The sequence below is a fragment of the Lissotriton vulgaris genome, chromosome 10 (assembly GCF_964263255.1).
Source record: "Lissotriton vulgaris chromosome 10, aLisVul1.2, whole genome shotgun sequence".
Taxonomy (NCBI): Eukaryota; Metazoa; Chordata; class Amphibia; order Caudata; family Salamandridae; genus Lissotriton; species Lissotriton vulgaris.
In genome coordinates this window covers 1,032,235,399-1,032,260,029 of record NC_141698.1, presented here as the reverse complement: position 1 = coordinate 1,032,260,029, position 24,631 = coordinate 1,032,235,399, and the positions used below count along the sequence as shown (strand labels likewise).

Sequence of the window (24,631 nt, the reverse complement as noted above, 5' to 3'; positions counted from 1 at the left end):
TGAAAATTGTCATAAAACATACAGCATCTCCCCGCAGTCCGGGCTCTCCGCGCTCTCCAGGATATCCACGGGGTCCTTTCCGGCCCTTAAAAGAAAAGTCACAATGTAAAGATTATTATAATCAGTGGGATCGACATTCAATATATAGTTGAGCGAAAATGTCTATCAATATACTTAGCTTCTTGTAAAAACTACAGATCAGAGTAAATTCCGTTTTTACAAAGTGTTTTTCATTGAGAACATTTACAGTAAAATGCAGTTTACAGGAAATTATCACATACAATACAAAAAGCTTTCTATTTTAGAGTACCTTGAAACACAAAAAAGTGTTAGTATTACGCATGGCCTTAAAGCCCAACTATATTCTTCAAGGTGACAAGGAGTTGATGAAGTCAAAAACATAAATAATTGGTGTCCATTGTATTGTTAGGAGAGCCCAATCCAAACTATAATAATATTCAGGATAACACTTGACTATGTTTGATTGTTTGATAACACTTGACTATGTTAACGAGTTTCATTTTAATGATATCTTTGTGGGATTTTCTTGTTGCAGTTGGAGGGGAGGGTTTTCTGACAATCATATGGAGTGACTCAGTTAAAAGGTGTGTTTCTTTATTTCATGTTAGGCCCTTATGTTGCAGTCCCTTCCTGACAGCTCCATCAGTATCCACTCACAACAAACCGTATGTTGATATTTTTGCAAATGTTGTTTGTGTTCCACATTACTGCGTACCTGGGTCCATGCGCACTGTCTGTTTCTACCTCATGAGTACATATACTGAAATCACAAATTACTATGTAAAATGATGCATTCTGTAGGGTTTCTGTCTGGTGTTGTGGCAATCTGTTTGCAAAATCCTGTGCTCACTGTGGTCTCCAGAGATAAATCTGAGGCCATGATCTCTCAGTGACGAGACACTAAACCCAGGTCTGAGGCTCAAAAACCGCTGCAGAGTTATACCTTCACCTGAGTGTAAAACGTTCTCCCTAATTTACAAAACCTAACTGGAGCAGGCCTGGAAATGTGTGTCAGCAGCAATTATCTGTGGCTAAATGCAGACAGATTTTCTGAATTTTTGCACCTGACTGTGTGGAGACAATTTGCTGGTGTAATTGTACATAGTCTCCAATTGCCTTTGTGCAATGGCAGGGGCGGATTCTTCATTAGGGCTCTGGGGCTGTGCCCCCCTGAACTGATTTCCTGCATATTCCTGTACAAATATTAAATAGATTGATTTATTTAGAAGTACAATTGTATCTCTAAACCAATTGATGTACTTTAGTCTGGGCCGTGTGTCCCAGACTGCCTGACCTGCTTCACTTCGAAGCAGGAGATGGAAGCCAGGCAGCAAATCAACTTTCTGAACTGTGACGCACGACGCAGGGCTTACTGTTCTAAAGCCCTTCATAATGAGTCATTGCCATTGTAGTGTATGGCAATATTCTCTATAGGCCAGTGTCGCTGTCAGCGTCATGGTTTGGGGCGTTGGAGTCTCCGTCACTGCGAGAGAGCAGCAGTTTGTCATTCACAGGCATAGATCCCACCGTTTCCCATTTGGAGTGGATGCAAGCATGTTTTGGTGCCTTGTGCTGGGTAATGGTAAGTGTTAGAATGCTAATCTTCTGTTATGCATATTGTGCTGAAACCCCTCACCACGCTAACCTCCCCTACCGTGACACCTCAGGCCGCCCTGGCTGCTCTTTGCTGGCTCCATTAGAAGTGGAGCTGCAGCATGTGTTTCCCCTTGAAATAGATGCAAAAGACGAGCAGGCCATGGTTCTTGTTCCCTTGTGAAGTTGATCCAAATATCCGAGTCAAGGGCAAAGTGAGAGAAATGTGGTTAAAATAGTAACCTGCTGTATGACATTAAAACTGATCTTCATGCCCTTAACAACATCAATGGCAAAAACATGGATTGATTTATGAACAATGAGTGTTAAAAACATTATGGCAATGCATGTCAGCGATTTAGTTCCTCTCTTAGTTCAAGTTTTACTTAATCTTGCCTTCCTCAAGCGTTAGCTATTCAATCATGTTGTGTTTCTTTCTGTATTTTGTTCCGTGCATACTTTTAGTTGTGCAGGTGTTTGTGAGGGGCTTTGATTGAGAGTTCTGACACTGAGAATTAATCCAAAGCTAAGTGCCTGTCAGTGGGTTGGCCTTTCTGCAGAGCATAAAGAACAATGGTCATGTATTCCAATTGTAATTGCAATTTTGGGAAAATGTGTGAGAAGGCGTAGCACAGATGGCAAAATATTTACAGGGCAAAAGTAAATATATTGCCTAAATGTGAGTAAGTGCAGTGTATGTTTACGTGGCGCAGTGAGGGAGATGCAAGAAAGTGCATTCGGGGAAGAGTGAAAAGAGGGTGCTGAATAGGAAAGAGAGGTGGTTGAAGATGTGCAGATCTTTTTTTAAACTTTTTCTTTTGGAGGAGGATCCAGTCTGGACCCCACGTTTGTCCATTAAGCATTTCCGTGCCGCTCAATACATAGAAGTCATACCGCCCCCCAGTTTCAAACATCACCAGCCACCTCTGTGCAACTGCACTTTTTCTTTAATTGTTTTTTCTCTACAGGGTGGAAATGATGGGGTTTCACCCTTCTACTCTCAACCTTAAAAGTTATTTATTCCTCTCCTCGTCAGAGGTAAATCTCTGATCTTTTTCAGTGTGGTAAACAGTTTGATAATGATGAGCCCATTCAAACTCGTATCTGTTTTTCGAGTTCACAAACTTTCAAGGCTTCTCGTAACATTAAAAAAACAACTTTCTATTCTGTGCAAATCAGAAATTGATTAGAACGTGAACGGGCGGTGGGTGGTGGTGGGAAAATGCCTCCCCATCGATAATTTCGGCTCCACTCCATTTGGTCACCAATTGGAAAAAGATTTGTCCCAAGAATCAATCAGGTTGATTGATTGTTGCTTGGGGCAAATCTTTTTCCCATTTTGTCAGGTGATACGTACATATTGACAGATAAGTAGTGTCACAGCAGCCCTGTCTGTGATTGGCTGCTGTAAGTTGCTAGCCTGTACCTAGTCTTCAATACTTGCCTTTTCTCAAAGTTATACTGCTTGAAGTAGATTCTGTGCATTTACCACCATGATAGACATCTTAATTGCCACAACATGTAGCATAATAAAGTATGCTCTAATAACAATATGCTAGCCAAAGGAACCTGATACGCGATGTATACAAAGATTATGAGGGTAGGGTCAGTGCCGGGCTAATGCTTTCACTCTAGGGATCTTTGTTTGACTTCAATGTCACAGGTTGGGTACACTCAGCCTTCCATCATTCCAGGGTTAATAATATGAGTACCATTGAGTTGGGTAACAATAAACACCAGTTATATCAGAGCCAAGAGACTTAAGGCTTGGGGAGCATGTGCTTTACAAATACACGTTATGTTATGTAGACAAAATAACATCACACATATTGTAGCATATGGGTATTGGGACCGACACATGCTAATTTCAATTTACTTGGTTTAAAGACTTAGAGAAGTGTGGCTCACTGGTTAGAGGAGGCAGACCTGGAAGCAGAAGTCAGCCCGGGACCAGGGTTCAATTCCCGGCTCTGCGGGGTATTGAGTCCTAAAATGTCCATGGACTCGACAATTCTTGCTCCGGTGCCTACTCGATTCACGGGTTCACACTCTGCGACTCTGGGCAATAGCTTGCTTAATCTCCACAACGGCCCCTCGCGGTGGGATGCCTGGCTTTCACCTTGCAGATACCCTGGCGGGTTTATCTCACAGGGGAATACCAGGACGGGTTCCCTAAGCATGCGCTTAGAAACCACTCTGTGATTTGCGCTATATAAATTCCTGTACATTTACATTTACATTGTTATAGCCAACTCTGGTAAAATCATTGCAGCCCACTTCCCCCTAACTGCTTTACAGATCATTGTATTCCCCTCCAATTGCTTTGCATCATTCCACTCCATCAAGCATACATATTGCTGCAATCACACTGAGTTGCATTCTTAACAATTAACAAGTCTTACCTGATTTCCTATGATGCCTGCCTCTCCAGAAGCACCCGGAGATCCGCGGTCACCCTGCGAGCAGAACAGACGAATAAACTTTAGGGTTAAAGTCCTGTAATAATGAAATGGTGTGGCCACCCTATGCATCAAAAAGAGTATTTTTAAATATGAAAAAGAGTACCTCCTCTCCATTCACGCCATCAACGCCATTTTGACCATCTTCGCCCTGTAGGGATGGTAAAAAAACTGTAATTATTATTTCTGTATGTGCTGCAGGAGGGACCGTAAGATTTAGAACCTGCTTTAGATTTTAGTGGAAATGGAAACTCTACTGATTTGTGGGGGAAGCTCTAAATCTGCTAAAGAATCTACTGGTGGAATTTCCTCCGCTATACCTTCAGTAGAGGACTTTGAGCTAAAAGACTGCTCTCCGGCACTTATTCTCCCCACCAAAATTCAATGCAAACCTATGAAAGGTTCTAACAGCAGCAGAAATAGGTTACGTAGGCAAAGAAATCTGGGACATAACCAAGAATTAAAGCAGATTCTTTCATTAAAAACACAATAAAAACACAGAAAAGCTGTGCAATAGGAAAATGTCTAACTCACTTGAATTCACGGAAGCAATCAACCAATCCTATAAGGTACTAAAAGAAGATGCCAAGCGTTCCAGCAATCCGAGGGCACCATCAAAGCTAACTGTTTTTTTAAGTCTATTTTGCTATCTGGGACCAGCATCATTGTATTTCATATTTTGCCAGCAACTTTCTCCTTTACGATTGGATGGCAGTGTTGTCAATTTGCAATCCTGCGCTTGTGATGTGTTGCTTATGTGTCTGTATTGCTCTTTCACAACATTTATGATTGGGTGATGTATTGCAGCCTTCCACTACTGCCATAATGGAACTACTTTATATTTTATTTTATCCCTCCATCTCAGTGAGTGTCTTTTCCATATCTCACTCACACTCTACACTTTAATCTCACTAATTTTGCCACCGGCCCTTCTCTACTGCCCGCTCTATGCCCCTTGTTGGTGCGAAAGATGGCACCCATCTTACAGATTAGAAAGCAATGGTTTCATTGCTATTTGGGCTTTTCACATGGTTGCTCTGGCATTGGCATAGGAAGAGTGCATTGCTCGCTGAACATTGGTAAAGGAGACATATTGTTACTGTCATTGCTTGTTTAATTAGGCTGCCATTAATGCAAGAATGTCAAATGTCTTTGCATTTGTGTGTTGTAAAGAGTAGACCAATCTTCAACTGAAACTTTTTTTGTTTGCAAATTGAACAGAAATCACAAGTGCCAACACCCGAGATAAGTGATATTGGAGGACTGTGGATCACGCATTAACACTGTCTAACTAAAAGCGTGGTTTACCAAGCGTTCAATTCAAGCAAAGCCAACAGCATCACATGCACTGGCTGAGAATTAGGGTGTGCGCTGAGGTGTGAGACTCAATCAGAGAGACTTGATGTGCTTAAGGCTTTCTAGGGAGCGATGCCTATATTGGTGCCAGTTTCTAGTTCAACGGATGAAAGCCCTGCAGCACTCAGCCAACCAGGAGTAGCTGGCCATGGCAACCATGAGAGGCCCCCACATTTTATCATAGAAGCACTCCTGAGCATGATCCACATCACCACTGGCAACCCAAAAGCTCCTGTGTACATTGTTTAATTTCCGTGCTGCTGTGCCCTACTGTCACCATGACCTGGGGTTTCAAGCTCCCTGATTTGAGAATGATGAAGAAAAGCGTTGCTAGGATCTCTGCGTTCACACTGTGAATGCGGAGCTGACAGCATTAGAATGCTGGAAGAGGATTGGGGAGAAAAGTATATGCTGATGCTGTTGAGGGTATGCACCTGTTACAACGCATTTTTTACAACGCACTACCACTACAACGCAGGCATTACAACGCATACCATTACAACGCATAGCGCTGGGGGGCGCTCTAGGATAAGAGGTAAGTTTAATTTACTATCCAACACCTTCCCTAGGTTCCACGGGGACTGGAGTTAGAATAGTAAATTATACTTACCACTATCCAGCACCCCAAAGCGATATGCGTTGTAATGGTATGCGTTGTGAATACCGCGTTGTAATGGTATGCGGAGTAAAAGTATGCGTTGTAACGTCATACATCCGCTGTTGAGCACCTGAATCCAGTTCAGTGGGCTAACACAGGAAAGGTAGTTCGCTAGAAGCGGGGTTTGTCTTGAGACACCTGTGATCATAGTCAATGTGTGCTGCTTGCTTAGTATCTATTGTACCGGGGTACTGGATTTAGCCTGTGGGGAATGCAGCACAGGCATCCTTGTGGAAGAGAATTGGACACCTTATGTGTTTAGAGTCTGAGAGGTGACAGACAGGTGCATGGCTATGATGATGCAGGTGACCAGGTGTCAAGAGAGGAGCAGTGACCTGGAAGTTAAGTCGTAGATGTGTGACCATGAATCAGTGATCCGCAGTTAGGAACCACGAGGCATCATAGTTATTACAGCATGCTGGGCCCTTCAAGGAAAAAAACTGGATCTTTGGCTGTACCCCATTATACCTTGGGAGGAAATCAGTGAATACTCTGTGGTCTTGAGCAGAACCCTGGAGGGTGCACTATGCATGTGTGATGCAGAGAGACCTACAGAACTAGGAACTTTTTGCTTTGTCCCCATAAAAGGGAATGTTTAATCTGCAATGCAATGTGGACTGCACATCTGCTGATGATGTTCCATTGTAATAACTTTGGTGTTTCTTGTGAAGACAGAAGGGTTATTTCTGCAGAATTTTAAATTCATCATTCGTTGGCCTGAGGGTCAGCTCACGGGCTTTGACTTATAGTCAGCAGGATCCTACACAAATACTTGGTTCAATGCAATTCCCTGAAACACTGAGGTTAATACTTTCTTATGTCACTGTGCATAACTTATGTTTTTAGTATGTTGTTGTGTTTCAAGTTAGCAAATGGATGTTTTTCTGTGTAGCAACAGGGTAAAGTACTTTCAAGCAAGGATCTGGGTTCCTGCACCCCAGAAGAGAGGTCTAACCAGTGGTATATATTTCAGATATATCTCCTATGGGCTTCAGAGTATTGCATTAGCTTCCATGGCATGCAAAGTACAGACAGACCACCTCTCCTGTGAATTAATTTGGCAGACTGGACTCCACATAATGAAGTAGCCCGTTCAGACACTAAAATAGAGGCTAAATCTCCCACAGTCGTAATGCCAGAGTCAACCTAAACGTATTGCAATGCTGCTCCAAAATGTGCTATGGTGTGGAACTACAACTAAACTAATATCTTCAACGTTAAAACAACAATTTAAGTGCTGTCATTCTTGGTCCTTTAACACAAACCCTCTCATAGGTTTAAGGCAGGGTAACTACTCGTGCAGCATGCAATGTTTTATCTCTTGTCCATTATAGGGGCAACCTTCTTGTTAAAGTTTCAGAGATTCTAGAGTTTTTGGTTTTAGTTCTCTTATAATACCTAATAAAGGAGAAAATGTTGACAAAATATTTAAAGATCAAAGAACTACTCATAATAATTTGGAGCTCTTATAGGATGTAGTGACATGGTGATTCCCCAACAATATATTTATAGAACTACAATGGTTAGAAGCTGACAGAAAGATGAAAAGTGGACGTCAAGATAACTCAAATATTTTACAAAAACAAGTCATTACCAGTTCTCCTCTTAAGCCTCGAACACCCTATAAGAAAGAAAAATATACTGTTACTGTACACTTATTAAAGGTTCACAATAAAATAGAAATAATTTCTAGCAAAACATGGTGGGATAGCTCTAATGAAGACACCAGCAATATTCACAGGACATATTCATATTTGGGATTTCCCAGGAGACTAGCATGTGTTCCTTAGCAACCTTGCCCTAGAGTGCTTCCCACGGCATGCATTGAACCACCAATACTAAAACATGAGTACTTATTTTCAGATTGGACGTGGCTACTTCTGAAGGCAAAATTACCTAAAAAATCACCAACAAGAACAAAACTATATGCAAATGATACCAAGAAATTGTGTTAGTAATACAGGGCCCAACAGTGTACAATAAGGAGGCACATTCTGATGTGTTTTTGCCATTGAACCCTATGACTGTTTTAACTATATGTTTATCCAGAGGGTAATACTGTCAACTGCAAGTGAGAGTTCTTGATCAGAAATATTTGTACAACACAGTGCAAATAACAGACTCTCTACAATTATATATAACTTGCCTTTTGACCTCTGACACCGGCACATCCATCTTCACCTCGCGTGCCATTGAGGCCACGTTGCCCTCTCTCGCCCTATATAATAAAAAATGAAAATTACTACTACAGTTTACAATTGTATAAACAGTCAATAATCCCATTCGGTACACAAATGTAGTTTTAATAATCTGATTTAACTTCCAGTATAATTTCTACAGTTTGATAAAAGTTAGCAATGGATGGACTAGGGATGTATTTTTTTGCATGGGGCTGGAGAGTCAGTTTCAGCAAACAATGCAGACATCCTATTTTACCTATTTTTTAACAAAGCCATGAATGTCAAATAGGATGGTTCTATGGGTACGATTTGTAAAACAATATTAATTTAAACAATATTTTATTGATTATATTCTATTACAAAGTTATATTTGATAAAGAAAGAATATAAATATAAAAAAATTATATAGGAAAATAAAACAATGGCATAGTAGAAAATAAATCACTATGGGTCTGATTACAATGTCGGTCGGAAAACCTCAGAATACAGCACACTTAGAAAGAGCAAACAACCAGGAGAAATAAAGATATTTCTCCTCATTGCGCCTCTATTAGGAAGGCGTACACTTTTGGCACATTCCCAGGTTTGCATAAACAAAAAACACACACTGGGGGTCTATAACTGGACCTAGTGTGCTCCAGACGACCAAACGCACACTGCTAACCAAGTCTATGGGCGTTGCTGAGGCTATAAAACATTTAGCTTGCTCATAAAGTGCCAAACAGAGCAAACCGTATATTGGGATTCACTTCAAGTGTAGAATGGACCCATACAGAGAAAAATTGGATGTCCATCAACGTCAAATGTAGATCATATATTCTCATTTGGTCATCCAGGTAGGAATGGTATGTCCCATGATCACAGAGACTGATCCATAACCTAAGCTTGTCTGGGTCTCATCTCCAAATGCAGTGAAGACCGTGTGAGCAAAAGATCGGGATGGAGTCCGGTGCAGTGCAAAATAATGAAGTGTATTGAGATTAAAAAAGGATAGGAGATCAATACAAAACTTTAATATAACTTGATCACTCCCTTAATAAAAACAAGAACAGTGCAAAGATGCAGTCTAACCATATAACTGCATATATTCCCAGGTTTACTACTCTTGGCACATCTGGAAATGCAGCAAAAAGCATGCGTAAATGAGTAGGAACACCCACTCTTCACCCATGTAACGCCTTTCCGGAGCAATCTAATGCATGGCAACGACTTACGATGCCTTGCGTTTCTCCAGATCTACCAAGCCATGCCACAAAGGTGGCTATGCGTGTCTTGGTAAATCCGACTTAAGGATTGTGATGTCCATGCATCACCTTGCGTGACACAAAGGCAACGCAAAGGCTTGATAAAGCTGGCCCATAGTCTGCAGATGTAGTGCATCATCTTGAATGCAGGGGAGCAGACGCTGGACAGGAGGAGGATGTTGCGATAGCCGCTAACAGTCCAAGCCTAGCCCAGATCATAGGTTTGAATCTTGGAAGGTCTTGTGGTGCTTACAATTGTATATTTGGCTCTCACAATCAAAGACAGCTCTGTTGATCCAACTCTCTGGAAATCCATTACATTTTTTGTGAGCTTTGGCAGGACACCATCACCTCATGGTGCATGGCTCCTGCTTAGAGGGTGTACCAGTGTGCAACAGCCATCAAAACACTAATACAAACCCCTAACATGACTCCTGAATCCTGTAATGACTTCCCGCTCTGGCCTCCTCCTCTCTTCTAGAAATCTGTAAGAAGCTGAAGACTTGACCTTTGTAATATCCCCTAAGCCCTTGGCTGGGCTAGTAGGCCCTCAACCCTGCTTGGCATAACATAACATAATCTACCATAATAGCATTAGTGACTAGATGAGTGGTGAGGACATGACAATAATTGCTCTTTTACTTAATTAAACCCTCCCCTAGGTCTCAGCAACCCTATCTTGGGTAGCAGGACATTCACCCAATGACACCAATGCTCAATTTATTTAATTGTACTTGCAAAGTCTGCTCATTCTGTTTTCTGGTGGTACTATCTACATCTGTAAAAACTTAAGAAATCCATCAGACAAAAATATAAGATCAGATATTGCTTATTGAATCTCCCTTGGAGATAAATCAAATGCAGCATTATTAGAATATTCTTTTAAGTAAAAAAAAGTTATATCTGCTTTGACGTCACAGACGTTTAACAGAAACCACTTTCAAAATTGAATATCTTTATGGGCACAGGCGGACAATCCTAGTGATAAAATAACAGAAACCTGGATTATTCTCAGGCTAGAAAGATGAATTAACGAAATATGAAATGATGAATGTGACCAACATGCTTTTCAATAAAGAAAATTAATTCAAGTATTTCCACACATCTCAATGTGTCTATGCAAGGTGACAATCTCCAAACCTATAGTAATGGTAACAAGAACAGGAGTAAACAGAAGATTATTGATGACTTACATTTCCTCCTTCTACCCCCGGATGGCCTGGAGAACCTTTGGGACCAATTTTGCCCTGTAAAGTAGAAACAATATAGGTTTGTTAATTATTAAGATTTAAATAGTTTTTGATCAGCAGTGGTCATTCCTAAGATGTAGGATGGAAGACGACAGGCTGTAATATAAGTTGGCACGCCTAACTAGAATCACAATTGTACCTCAAAAGTGACGAGGTCTTTTGACATAATCTCAAATGTTTCCTTTTCCATACTAGGATAGTTCTCACCCAAGGCCCTTGTCTAAAGCTAGTGGCATTGATAACAACAGCTGAACTAATGACTCCAACATAGTGACATCCAAATAGTAACTCTCTTCTGATTGGCGAAGGCATATATCAAGAAATCACTCCAGCTTTAAGTGAGTGTAATGCCTGTCTATTCGAGTAATACTCGAAGAATTTTGCCCAATAAACATAACCTGTGTGTGTCTCCAATAGATTATGGGCAAACTATTAATCATGAAATCTAGAAAATAGTGGTCTAATCACAAACAACATAACAACATGCTTCCTCGACATTATCGGCATAATCCCTTTTCCATTTTTACTGAACCGATACCATATTGTCCATCTTCTATTTTAACTGTGGCCAAGGAGGTGAAAGCATAAAAAGGAAAGAAGGATTCAGGCAGGGGCAAAGAAAAATATTAAACGTTAGCAATGTAAATACAGGCTCTGGGTTAATCACTTACTAGAGTCCTGGTCAAAAGCAGGTGTGTCCGACTTTGGTAAACGTGGGCTGGATCTAGACAAGTTCTCATTTAATTCTCATTTAAACTAATGACATATTCAGAAACTAAAATGTACTGACATTAGAGTTGCTACGTTTCTTAGGGAAAAATACTGGCCATTTGCTCATGTTTTGGGGATGCCATAATGTAATCATCAAAGACTAAATTATGAATCGTCAACAAGCAGCCCGTGTGGCTAAATTTAGCAAGAGAAAGAGTGGAAACCACCAGGAATTGCTTAAAAGTATAGCAGGTTTAGAATGTTATCGTATCTATATTGCTAATCCTTAGAATAGATTTCTTTTAACATGTTTTCGTTTTAATACCATTTATTTTTTATTAGCCCTACCTATACAAGGTTTGTGATCTATAGAATTACCTAAATGCCCCTGCAACAATGACTCAGAACAGAGTATGCCACATTTAATGCTATTTTCCTCACTTTACAATACCCTGCGGAAATTTTTTTTAGTACTCATTCTCAGGGATGCAAATATTAGGCATTATAAGCTAGTTTTATTGTTTTTACAGCAGTTGAATTTATCTAAGCTATGACAGGCACTCTGGACTTTGGTAGAAGTACTCTATCTGTTGGAATGAATTATGGGGCTGCAAACTGTCCTTAATCTAGTTAAAGTATTGTCTAAATCTTGTTACTGCATGTTTTAGATGATATCTATTTATTAACTGTCCAATTTGATATTGTATTGTTTCTTCAACAGTGTTTTTCATGACTTGTTTTTTTATGTTGAATAAGGAATATGCTACTTACCAGTATACATCTGTTCTTGGCATAGAGGGCTGCAGAGTGGTACATTATGAATAGATCGCCATCTGGTGTTGGGCTCAGATGATTGCACTTTGTTTTTATCTTGGAGAGTCTTTTGTAGCTTGGTGACTCCTCCTTTGGTTGGTAGTGCGCATGGGCATCAGCACCATCCTTAGATTGTTTTGCCATAGTAGGGTTAGATGGAGTAGTATGATAGAATACAGATATAGATGCCCATGTAAGTGTATCTAAATAAGATATTGTTGGAACAGACACAGGTTTCCGGGGAGGCTGGGAGGGCATGTACCACTCTGCAGCCCTCTATGCCAAGAACAGATGCATACTGGTAAGTAGCATATTCCGTTCGAGGCATATGGGCTGCAGATGGTACATTATGAATAGACTATACAGCAGTTCTCTCCCTAGCGGTGGTCTCCTGTGCCTGTTGCAACTGTCTGAAATAAAGTCTTTAATACAGCTTGTCCCACTCTAGCTTGTTGTGTTGTGTGCACATCTACACAATAGTGCTTTGTGAAGGTGTGCGGTGTAACCCAGGTAGCTGCTCTGCATATGCCATCTAATGGAATGTTTCCCAAAAATGCCATAGATGTTCCTAGCTTACGTGTAGAGTGAGCTCTAGGAGGAACAGTTAATGTCCTCTTTGCTTTTAAGTAGCATTTTTGAATACATTTTACAATCCATCTGGCAATGCCCGCCTTAGAGATGGGATTGCCCTTATGTGTAGGAGAAAACGCAACAAATAGCTGTTTTGTCTTTCTGAAAGTTTGTGTTCTTTCTATATAATACAATATTGCCCTTCTGACATCTAATGTATGTAGGGCCCTTTCCGCTACTGTCTGTGGTTTTGGAAAGAAGACCGGTAGTTCCACTGACTGATTGATGTGGAATGCAGAAATTACTTTTGGTAAGAATTTCGGGTTTGTTCTAAGAACAACTTTGTTTTGGTGTAACTGCATGAATGGTTCTTGAATCGTAAAAGCTTGTAACTCACTTACTCTTCTGGGTGACGTGATAGCTATGAGGAAGGCCACCTTCCATGTGAGGAATTGTATTTCACACCTATGCATAGGTTCAAAGGGTGGTCCCATTAGTCTGGTAAGTACTATGTTGAGATTCCAGACTGGGGAAGGTGGCCGTCTTGGTGGAATGACTCTTTTGAGTCCCTCCATGAAAGCTTTAATTGCTGGTACTTTAAACAGGGAAAGATGTTGCCTGTTTTGTAGGTACGCCGCTATAGCTGCTAGATGAACCCTGATAGAGGTATATGCTAAGTTACATTGCTGCAAGTGTAGTAAATTGCAAATGATCTGTTTAGTGGATGCGTCCAGAGGGTTGATGTGATTACTGTTACAGTGTACAGCAAACCTCTTCCATTTTGCTGCATAGCATGCTCTGGTTGTAGGACGTCTTGCTTGTTTAGTGATTTCCATACATTCTGGTGGTAAATCTAAATATCCAAACTCTATGACCTCAGGAGCCAGATCGCTAGGTTCAATTGTTTGGGATCTGGGTGCATTATTTCTCCATGGTTCTGTGTAAGGTGCATGGGTAATAATCTTAGCTTTTGATGTGGTACCAGTGAGAGTTGTAGTAGCGTGGTGAACCAAGGCTGTCTTGCCCACGTGGGTGCCACTAGTATCATTGTCATTGAATGCTGTTGCAGTTTCCGAACCACTAATGGAATTAGTGGGAGAGGGGGAAAAGCGTAAGCAAATCTGTTGGACCAATTTATCCATAGTGCATTGCCCTGGGACCTGTGGTGTGGGTACCTGGATGCGAAGTTTTGGCATTTTGCGTTCTGATGATTGGCAAATAGATCTATCTCTGGTTGCCCCCATCTTTGGAAGAATGGCTGCAGTATCTGGTCGTGCAGCTCCCATTCGTGTACTTGTTCTGACTCTCTGCTTAGGATGTCTGCTATCTGATTTTGAACTCCTGGTAGGTGTTCTGCTAACAGATAGATCCTTTGAGGAATGGCCCATCTCCAAATGTCCTGTGCTAGTTTGGATAGTTGGACAGAGTGTGTCCCCCCTGTTTTTGAATATAATACATTGCAGTCATGTTGTCTGTTCTGATCAGGACTGCCTTGTTTGTTATTTGCATTTGGAAAGCTTTTAGTGCTAGAAATACTTCTAATAGTTCCAAGTAGTTGATGTACAGTTTCTTTTGCTGCACACTCCATTTTCCCTGCACTGGGTATTTGTCCATATGCGCTCCCCATCCGGAGAGCGATGTGCCCGCTGTCAGTATCACTTGTGGAATTGGTTCTAGGAACGACTGTCCCTTGGAAATGTTTGTCGTGTTCCACCACTTCAGAGAGCGATGCGTACGGTCGTCTACCAACACCAGATCTGTAATCTGACCTTGAGCCTGATTCCACTGTGTCGCTAGACACTCCTGTAGTGGACGCATTTGTAGTCTGGCATGTGGTATTAGCAGTATGCAGGAGGACATCATGCCTAACAGCTGCATAAACACTCATGCTGGTAGTGAGTGTTGTGGTTGAAATCTTTGTATTAACTTGACCATTGTCTGTATCCTGATTGGATTGGGGTATGCTATGGCTCCTTCTGTGTCTATAGTAGCCCCCAGGTATTGTTGAATTTTGTTTGGTTGCAGGTGTGATTTTTTGTAGTTCACCGTAAACCCTAGGTGGTGCAGCAATTGAATGGTCTTCTGTGTGTTGTTAAGGCATTCTTCTTGTGACTTGGCCTTTATTAACCAATCGTCCAAGTAAGGGAAGACATGTATTTGTTGTCTTCTTAGGTGTGCTGCCACCACAGCTAGGCATTTTGTGAACACTCTTGGTGCCGTTGTGACCCCGAGCGGAAGGACTTTGAATTGATAATGTTGTCCTTCCACTACAAACCTTAGGTATTTCCTGTGTGCTTTGTGAATTGGGATATGAAAGTAAGCGTCTTTTAGATCCAGTGTAGAAAGAAAGTCCCCTTTCTTCAGTAAAGGAAGAACCTGTTGGAGCGTGACCATGTGGAAATGTTCCGAATTTATGTATGCATTGAGTGGTCTGAGGTCTAAGATTGGTCTTAGAGACCCGTCTTTTTTGGGGATTAGGAAGTATAGAGAGTATACTCCTGTCCCCTGTTGATCTTTTGGAAACTTCTCTATGGCATGCTTTTGTAGCAGTGATAGTACTTCTTCCTTTAACAATGTTATATGATCTTGACTCATTGGACGCTGTTTGGGGGGGATGTTTGGTGCGGTAGCTGTGAGTTCTAGGCGGCAATAACCATGTTGGATAATTTGTCTCACCCACTTATCTGATGTGATGTTTTCCCAGACAGGTAGGAACTGTGATAAACGTCCCCCGACCGGTGTTATGTGGTCTGGGGGAAGTTGTATTAAGTCACTGTTTTGGGGTTGGGGAGTTGCGGTTGTTATTATTTCCGCGACCTCTACCCTTGTTGTTGTTACCTCTGTAACTGCCTCTTAAATTACCTTTGGGTGACGTAGGTGTAAAAGAGGTGGATTGCTGATTTGTTCCTGTATTTTTTGAGCCTCCTTTATAGGTGGATCTACGAAAGGAACCTCTCTGTGTTGGCTGTTGTAATGCTCCCATTGACTTAGCCGTTTCTGTATCATTTTTCATCTTTTCTAAGGTCTCATCTGTGCTTGAGCCAAAAAGTGTTTTCTGATCAAAAGGTTGGTTCTATAAGGATGTTTGTACCTCTTGTTTGAACCCTGACACTCTAAGCCATGCATGTCTCCTTAACATGATACTGGTGTTAATGGATCTTGCTGCAGTGTCTGCCGCATCCAGGGCGCATTTAATGGAAGTGTTAGTTATAATCTTTCCTTCCTGTATTAGCTGATCTGCCCTTTTCTGATGTTCTTTAGGGAGATCTGTGATGAGTTTTTCTAACTCATCATAATGTGCCCTGTCATATCGTGCAAGTAGCGCTTGTGTATTGGCTATGCGCCAGCTATTTGACGCTTGTGATGCTACTCTCTTGCCTGATGCATCTATTAATTTTGACTCCTTATCCGGTGGAGGGGCTTCTCCTGTGGATAATGAGTTCGCTCTTTTGCGAGCGTTTGATACTACCAGCGAGTCTAGACGTCCTTTGATAAATATTGGGTCCTTTGGAGCTGCCCTATATTTTCTATCAATTTTTGGGTTTAACACCCTAGCCCTCACTGGGTCTTTGAATATGTCTGCTGTGTGACTGAGAAGGCCCTTCAGCATAGGTAGAGTACCTGATGTTCTTTGTGTAGTAGGTAGTGTCTCTAATAGGAAATCCTCTACTTGAGCTTCTGTATGCAGGTCTACCTTATGGTATTTTGCTGCCCTATTAATGAGCTGTACAAACCCTGTGTTATCATAAGGTAGTGAAGGTTTTGAGGGATATAACTCTGGGTCGTTGTCGTCATCTGACCCTGCGTTATAATTTTCCCATGGGCCATCCTCATCTGGGATAGTGTCATCATCCTCATGAGGTTCTCCCTCCCCTGTATCACTGTCTACATCTGACTGAGGTGTAGATGGTCTTGGTGTAGAAGGTGGAGGAATATTTGGCATAGTGTGATGAATAGGAGAAGAGGGTGTGCCTTTAGGTCGAGGAGAAGTAGGAGGAGTTGTATTTGTCCCCACTGTTCTCTTTTTAGAAGGAAGAGGCTTGTCTTCTAGCTGTTCATTCTTCCTCTTCTTTGTTACCACTTTGCCAGTTTGTGGATCAATAAACAAAATCTTTTGTTTCGGATCTGTTTGTTGCTCCTGTATCGGTACCGAGTGTTTTGGTTCCGAAAGGTGCCTCTGCTTTCGATCGTCAATGTTCGGTGTTTTCGGCACCGAAGATTTGCTCGAATCCGATTTTTTCAGTGTCGAGTGAGTTTTCGACGTCGAAGCATGTTTCGGTTTCGACATGAAATGCTTTGATGCCGAGCTTTCTCTTGCATGCAGCTTCGGTGTCGAAGTCACTGTCGACCGTCTCTCGGATCCGACATGGTGGGAGGCCGAGAGTTTCGGTTTCAGTTTCAGTTTCGTTGCTGGGCCCGAAGGCGGGGCGTCGGAAACTTTTTTCTGCGGTTTGACCGGGCTCGAAGGCGGGGTCGTTACTGCACGGGGTCGTTTTTTTTGGTAAGGGGACGTCGTCACTCACGGTTTGTTGCACGTCGAGTTCCTCGACATCCGACTCGTCCCCTTCCGACCCCGACTGTTCTTCATGATCCTCTTCTTCATCGAGGTGCTGGTCTTCGAACAGCTCCGGGATCGCCTCTGACTGCATTCTGGAAACCTCGTGTCTTCTAGCTCGACGATTTCTAATCGTCGACTTGGAGGAGAATGCTGCGCAGGCTTCACAGTCCCTGGATTCGTGTTCAGGAGACAGGCAGAGGTTGCACACCTCGTGTAGGTCCTTGTGTGGGAACTTAGCACCACACTCTGGACATTTCTTAAATAGAGTCCTTTCCATGGACTCCGGGCTTGACCACGTCGAGAAAGTCCTCCTGTTTGTTGACGTAGATCAAAGTTTTTCGTTGATGTTGGCGTCGAAACGCATCGGAATGTAAATGAAATCGCGTTCGATAACAATACCGTCGAATTGGAAATGGAATACGCGCCGAAAATTCACTTCTTTCCGAAGTTGATCTGGAGCGCTTCAATCCTCATCCGAACCCGATGGCGGAAAAAAACAATCTAAGGATGGAGCCGATGCCCATGCGCACTACCAGCCAAAGGAGGAGAACAAAGTGCAATCATCCGAGCCCAACACCAGATGGCGATCTATTCATAATGTACCATCTGCAGCCCATATGCCTCGAACAACAAATGTTTACCTTGCTGTAATAAGCATTTGGGGCCAATATCTCCAGGTATACTGTGTCTAATAAATATGAAACTCTGATTCCCAGTCCATTTTCTTTTAAGCAGAATGTATTCCCACTATTTTCAGCAGTTGCTCTAATCTTCGGTAATCCCAAAAATGAGGTGAGGTGTTATCTTTTCATTAATGATCGAAGGCTAGAGGTGCAACCTTTTAGTCTCGATCTTCTCAGCGTCTCTGGTAAGAAACGTGATCCTCAAACGTTTGGAAAATAGGAGTCATCTTCCCTACAGCCTGTCAATCTGAAGTGGGGTTTACACACTACGGGTCATATTTACAAGGGCTTATTGCCACAGGAAAGTCACTAGACCCGGGACATTGGGTATCAGAGTGCTTTACATGAGCACCAGTTTCGTTACAGATGAACATATTCATTTGTTTTTTGTTAGGCACATGGAGATTAAGTGATTTCCCCAGAATCACAGAATGTTGAGTGTCGTTGCAGAGACACAAATCCGGTTCCCCAGGTCCAATGTCTACCACTCTAGCCATGAGGCTACATCCTCTCCCCTAACGTTCTGTGGCAATAAGCCCATTACCAAATTTACAAGACGGCTTTAAGTCACTTAACGTGGCTTAACACTGCCTTGTGAATAAGGTCCCCTTTCACGCAGCACTTAGCGTGAAAGGGGCGTGCAATGGGTGTTGTGGTGGGGAACATCCATTACCATGTGGTTTTTACACCGCACTACCATTACAACGCAGGCTTTACAACGCAAGTCGTTACCACGACTTGCGCTGGAGGGCGCTCTAGGTTAAGGAATAGTAGATTCACTATTCCAACACCTTCCCTACTGTACGTAGGCTGGTGTTGGAATAGTAAATCTTACTATTCTTAAGTCCAGCACCCTACAGCGCAAGTCGTGGTAACGACTTGCGTTGTAAAGCCCGCGTTGTAATGGTACGCGGGGTAAAAGCCCGCGTTGTGTTGACATACAACCGTTGTGGTAGGCGTTCTGCCGCAACATCCATTGATTTTGATGCTCCTCCATATTCACAAGGGCCAGAGCGAAAATGAAGAATTAAGAAAAACCTGGTCTTAACATGGTGAAACGAGGAGAAATTAATTTATCCCCGTTTTTGCTGTTTCTATGTGTGCTACATTGTGCAACAGACATAAAAATTGCAAAACCATGAATGATTGTTTATGTGGGACACATACCTGCACATAAATAATCGATCAAAAACTGATGCTTTGCACCTTCTTTGTATGCTGCTCAATCGGAGCTACAAATTGCCATTGGTGATTGTTTATGTGCAGGACACCTCCCTGTACATAAACAATCCTTCTCTGAATGCAGGCTCCCATGCACTATAGTGCAAGGGTACATGCCTTGGAACTAGGGAGCTGATTTTAGCGCCAGCACTAGGGGAAACACAGGGGTGTGCCGTAACATGGTAAATATGGGGTATCACTGCGTTTTCAGAATGGCGGAGCGTGATGTAAGCAATTTCTGCTTTAAATTTTTTTTTTTTATTGGTTTCAAATAAAGTAACATCAATAACATCTGCATGACGATTCAATCTGGCATTAACATTGTAAAATATCAGTAAATTTGAATGGCATAGGTGAGGGTATAGGGAAACACTCATCTAGGAAACATTAAATTCCACTTTGTTGCCCGGCTTGCCGCTTCACTCTGCAGCGCTGCACAGCTGTAAACAGTCAAATTAAACAGGACTATCAAAGGAAGAACCAGCCATTGTTCCTCAAAACCATTTCTCCATTAAGGCACATACATTTGCAAAATGAATTTAACTTGAACAAGAGGAACAAAGGAGAAAACGAAAGAAGAGGAGAGAAAAGAAAAACATTTTTTTGATGCAAATAAAAACTGATCTCTTTGTGGAATTGCCATTGTGGGTATGTCTATCGGTTCGATGAATCAATGGGTAGCATATAGTTGCAAGGGCGTGGTAGGCCGTGTACTAGTGAACCTGTCAAGGGTGAGGGGGGGTTGGTGTGGGGAGGGTAATGGAAAGGAGAGCGACGGGTTGAGAGGCGGGCAGGGTGCAAAAAGAGAGAGGCAGAGAACAGGAAACCAAAGTATCCTTTAGCCACGGGCAGATGTACTCGTGTATCAGTGTAGGCCCCAGAGTTCCCTGGAGTCCAAAGGTCCCACGCCAATGAGCGAATCTAAGAGGGAGGGGGAGACGCAGATGCTAGCAATTTCTGCTTAACGCCACGCTTCGCCATTTGCTTGTAAATATGCCCCTACATCTGTGGCAGAAATGGTACACTTTTAGAGAGATAGGCAATGACAAATTGTCATGATTTTTCTCATTTATCAGCTGAGAAAGGTGCTTTCATCATGGGTGGAAGTTAAGACTGAATCTTTGGGGTTTTCAGTTGATAGTAAGTTGGATCTAGCTGACCTGGACCAACTATGTGTTTCAAAGTCCAACAATCAATTACTGAAGTTTGTCCTCATTTGCCATGCCAGTCTGCTTGGGGTATTGATGCTCTGGCAACTCTGTGCCCAAAGAGTTGCTATTTGCATTTCCTTAATTACTAAAGTGCTAATTGGTATCAATTAAGTGTCTCTGGATAGGAAGAGGATTGCTTGTTCTCTCGTCTCCTGTTGTGGATCGCATCTTTTTCAAAAGCAGCAGCATCATCTACAAAGACATCTTGTCCTGCACTCTTGCCATTTTGCCAGACAACCCCACCCTGGTCAGTGGCTCTTGGCATGCCTAATGCCCGAGCATCATTAGAGTTGAGACAAAGAAGACCCAAAAATTAAAAGTAAGGCAATAGGCTTCCTCCATCTATACACCCAGGATCTGAAACAACATCTACGTATCCATCAGGACAACCTCCAATCGGCTCCAATTTAGCAAAGAGCTGAAGACAGACCTCTTTAAAGACCAATACATTGCGATGCAATAGCAGTTCGTTCAGGTATCATAGGCATTCTACAGCGGTAGCTTTGGATAGTCCTCAGTTCAAGCAGACAGTTAATATGGTTATTTACGTCACTGAGCCACTTAAGCATGTTAGATTGTTTGTTGGAGTGTGTTCTGGAGCCGTCAGTGGGTCTTTGCTCTCAAGGGATGGTATTTGAATTACTTCAGTTTTATTTCGTAGGCTTAAAGGATGGTTCTTCCAACCCATTTGAAGTCTTCCACTCTTTCGGTGAGAGTCATACTAGAAAATAACTGGGGGGGGGGGGGGTCTTTCCATTTAAATCCATACCTCCATTGATTTCAGTGGTCCTTAGATGGGGGCCATATTTTTTAAAATTAATGCTGCATTTGGGTCTTCACCACATGTTCTGTGTGCACCGAGGTTTTATCCAGCTATAACAATGTATTTTTCGACATGTCATGGAAGTTTTCATGCAAAAAAGGAAAATCTATCTTGAATACTTAGAAGGTTGAGCTTAGCACCTCCTGCTCCAAGATGGCCACCATCACCTGTGGTGTGACTCAAAGGCTAAGAACACAGTTTAACACTAGATACACTTAAGCACATTTTGCCTGCATACTTCTATGGTGAAGGTCCTGCTTTTTAGCCTAATGGATCCAACCACTTTCTCTTTGAATTAGCCAACATCCATGGACCTCACCACGCCTTGAAGTGAGGTTTCACTCTGAGTTATCCTTTAAGCCACAAAAGTAAATGATGTCCGTGAGCCTGTCATGTCTTGCCTAAGCATACTAAACATTATACACGCGTGGCCAGAAGCCAAATAGTTTCACCCTGATGCTATATGTGACAGGCTTACAACAGGACTACTGTACTCAGTCTACTTGGACAATACATTTGCAAATTAAAAATGAATCAGAATTAGAAATCACAGTTCATCTTCAAGCTGCACTGTTAGCCTCACATCACTCCAACACTAACGTCTCTGCATTGGCTCTTGATAAGTGCAATATTGAACTTCAAATCCTGATGCTTGGTCTACAGATCTCTTAAGTGAAGGACTGATATCCTCCTAAAGACCACTGACAAAACCAGCTGACATGATTTAGAGGGGTGTGTTCTTGATTCTGCTCACCTTCGATGCGGCCAAAGAGTTTGGTGGGTGTACCTTCCAAAACCTAGACTGTACCCTCAGGAATTATCCTCTACTTCTTCACAGACTTATAGATGTTCTGCAGAAGGTTCTTAACACACATGTTACTAATGGCCCATAGCCAGGAGTACCTTGTACACAGAACTCATGCAGAGCTCTTGTCATTGATGTCATTCAGAATATCCCTTCACGCAGGACAGTAGCCTACAGCCATTAACTACCTGCATTGGTAAACAGCATTTACAACGTGGGCTGAGCAACGTGCGCTGTTTCCCTGCGAGCATAACCACGCTTTCCTGAACCATGCCTCTGCATTAACCACACATACGCATGGTTAAGGCAGATAGCGGTCCAGTATCTGAATGGGCAGGGAGAGGAAGCATCGGCACAGGAAGCTCCAGATGCAGACTGGTAAGTGGGGCTGGGTCCGTAGTTGGGAGAGAGGCTAGTTTTTTTGGGTGGGGTCAGTTTTAGGGCCTAAGGTGGGGGGGGGGCAAGATTCGTTTTTGGAAGGGGTCAGGGTTTTAGGGGTCAGGGAAGGGGAGGGTAGTTCTTTTCAAAGGGGCAGGGTTTTAGGCCTCATGGCGGGTAAAGGGGTAGGGGTAGTTTTAAGGGCAGTGTGGGGCTAAGTTTTAGGGCTTATGTAGTTTTTGGTAGGGGCAGGGTTTTCGGCCTCAGGGCAGGGTGAGGGGAAGGGCTAATTTTAAGGGCAGGATGGGGTAGGTATTTTGCCTTAGGGTGGGAGCGTGAGGTAGGGGGATAGGATTTTAGGGCTTAGGGCGAGGTATTGGGATGGTGGCTATCTTTACCATGCAAATCCCTTAACTACAAATCATGCGTTTACAAGAAAAATTGCATGGCAAAGGCATATGTGGTAAAGACACGTGTGGTGAAGACACATTCATGATTGGGACCACGTTTTAGAGGCGCGCACAGTTCAGCCATGCTTGCCTCTGTCATACAACCACCTGCATTTACCACTGATGTTTAGACAAATTAGCAAAATGCAAGCAGTGATAGTTTATCACTTCCTCTCCCAAAACAAGTTACTTTACATCTGTGCAAGAACAAAATCATCATGAAAAGAAACTGTTAAGAAGGATTTCAATTAATTAATCAGTGCTTACCTTATTTCCAGGAGCACCATGAGATCCATAAACACCTTCTTGTCCAAGGCACTTACAATTAACTTTGCAGCACTCTCGCTCTGCAACGTTGTCCTGCAAAGCAACATCTAGAATTTGAGCATGTTCTCAAAGACTTTGTTATCAAATAGATAGCTCTAAATTTTCTTTTGTTAAGATTGAAAAATAAATGGAGAACCTACAACATCTCTCTGTAGGAGGCTTGGAAGGTTCTGCTGGCCGATAACCAATTCATCCTTGTATCCAAATCCTCTTCCGAACTCCAGCTGCTGGATCTCTTTTAGGTCCTGTGTGCTCTCCAGGCCGACCATCAGAAGTGCCTTGAGTCCTTCAAAGAAAACAATATGTCTTATATTCATGGACAGCAAATTTAGAATCAAAATCCTCTCCCAATACTAGGTGCAGGAAAATCACTGGTTTTCTTTGTTCTGACTGCACCAATCCCTAATGTCAATTCCTAGACTCAGAACCGTTCAGATGGTTGCTAGAGTTTTCTCAGTGGTGGCCACCAAGCGATGGAATACTATTCTTTGTCCGCCGAATCTATTATGGTTTAGAAAGCTGTTGACACCCACCTTTTAAGTAGGTTAACAATGGTCACTCTATGTGTTATGCTTGACATTAGCGGTAAGAAGCTTTGGGGTTTTCTGCACTATATGCATGTTACGTTCAATTGTTCATTGTCTACCCACTAAGTTCTTAATGCAACTAGTTTTGCTGTAGTGCCTGAACTTCTTAAACTCATTCTGTCCAAGTGACACTTTTGAACTTAACTAAGCTAGTATGCGTACGTATTAGAAGGGGAGGTGAGGGCTAAAACGATTTAGTCATATAGAGGTTTCCATGGTAGCAGATCTCCTCATGTCGCAGAAGAGTCGGGGTTCGTTCGCTGGAATGCCTTGGAAGTTTGTACCACTTTTGGCCGCCATAAGTGTGGCAGGGTATGCTCAGACGTGAGTTCCTTGCTCACTTTGCCACTGGATTCAAGCAAGCCGGGCTGAAGACGGCTGGAATGCCAGAAACCGGTCCTCGGAAGCTTGTTTCTGGTCCAGGGAAGACATGCCTTGGCAGTTCGGGCTGGACTGTTCCCATGAGGCACAGGGTCAGACTGATTTACATATAGCCATGTCTGAACTGGGGTGGCAGAGTGGGCAAAAGAACGGTGATGGATTAAACCCATATCTTTTGACTGGGTGTGAGTGTTTGATTCGGATGCTCCGTCCATCACCACCCCCTTTTGTACCACTTTTGGAAGTTTGTCAACACCCAGAAACGTACACTTTTGTGGGCATTCACAAACTCCTCTCTCAGGCATTTCCACCCTGAAAACAGTCTGAGTTTTAATCCAGGTAAGAGAAGCAAT

The 24,631-nt window shown here is 42.5% G+C and overlaps 1 protein-coding gene across 1 annotated transcript in view; it reads right to left on the bottom strand.

Annotated features, from left to right (window-relative positions):
- The window catches only part of LOC147689264 (collagen alpha-4(VI) chain-like), a 495,718-nt gene that overhangs the window by 144,487 nt on the left and 326,600 nt on the right, over positions 1-24,631 (bottom strand). Inside the window, exons 14-21 of the mRNA XM_086942070.1 lie at positions 23,451-23,596; positions 23,251-23,343; positions 10,705-10,758; positions 8,234-8,305; positions 7,682-7,708; positions 4,180-4,224; positions 4,017-4,070; positions 23-85 (exon numbers count right to left, since the gene is read on the bottom strand). Of these exons, the coding sequence (XP_086798196.1) occupies positions 23-85; positions 4,017-4,070; positions 4,180-4,224; positions 7,682-7,708; positions 8,234-8,305; positions 10,705-10,758; positions 23,251-23,343; positions 23,451-23,596 (554 nt within the window). The remainder of the gene's footprint in view (positions 1-22; positions 86-4,016; positions 4,071-4,179; positions 4,225-7,681; positions 7,709-8,233; positions 8,306-10,704; positions 10,759-23,250; positions 23,344-23,450; positions 23,597-24,631) is intronic.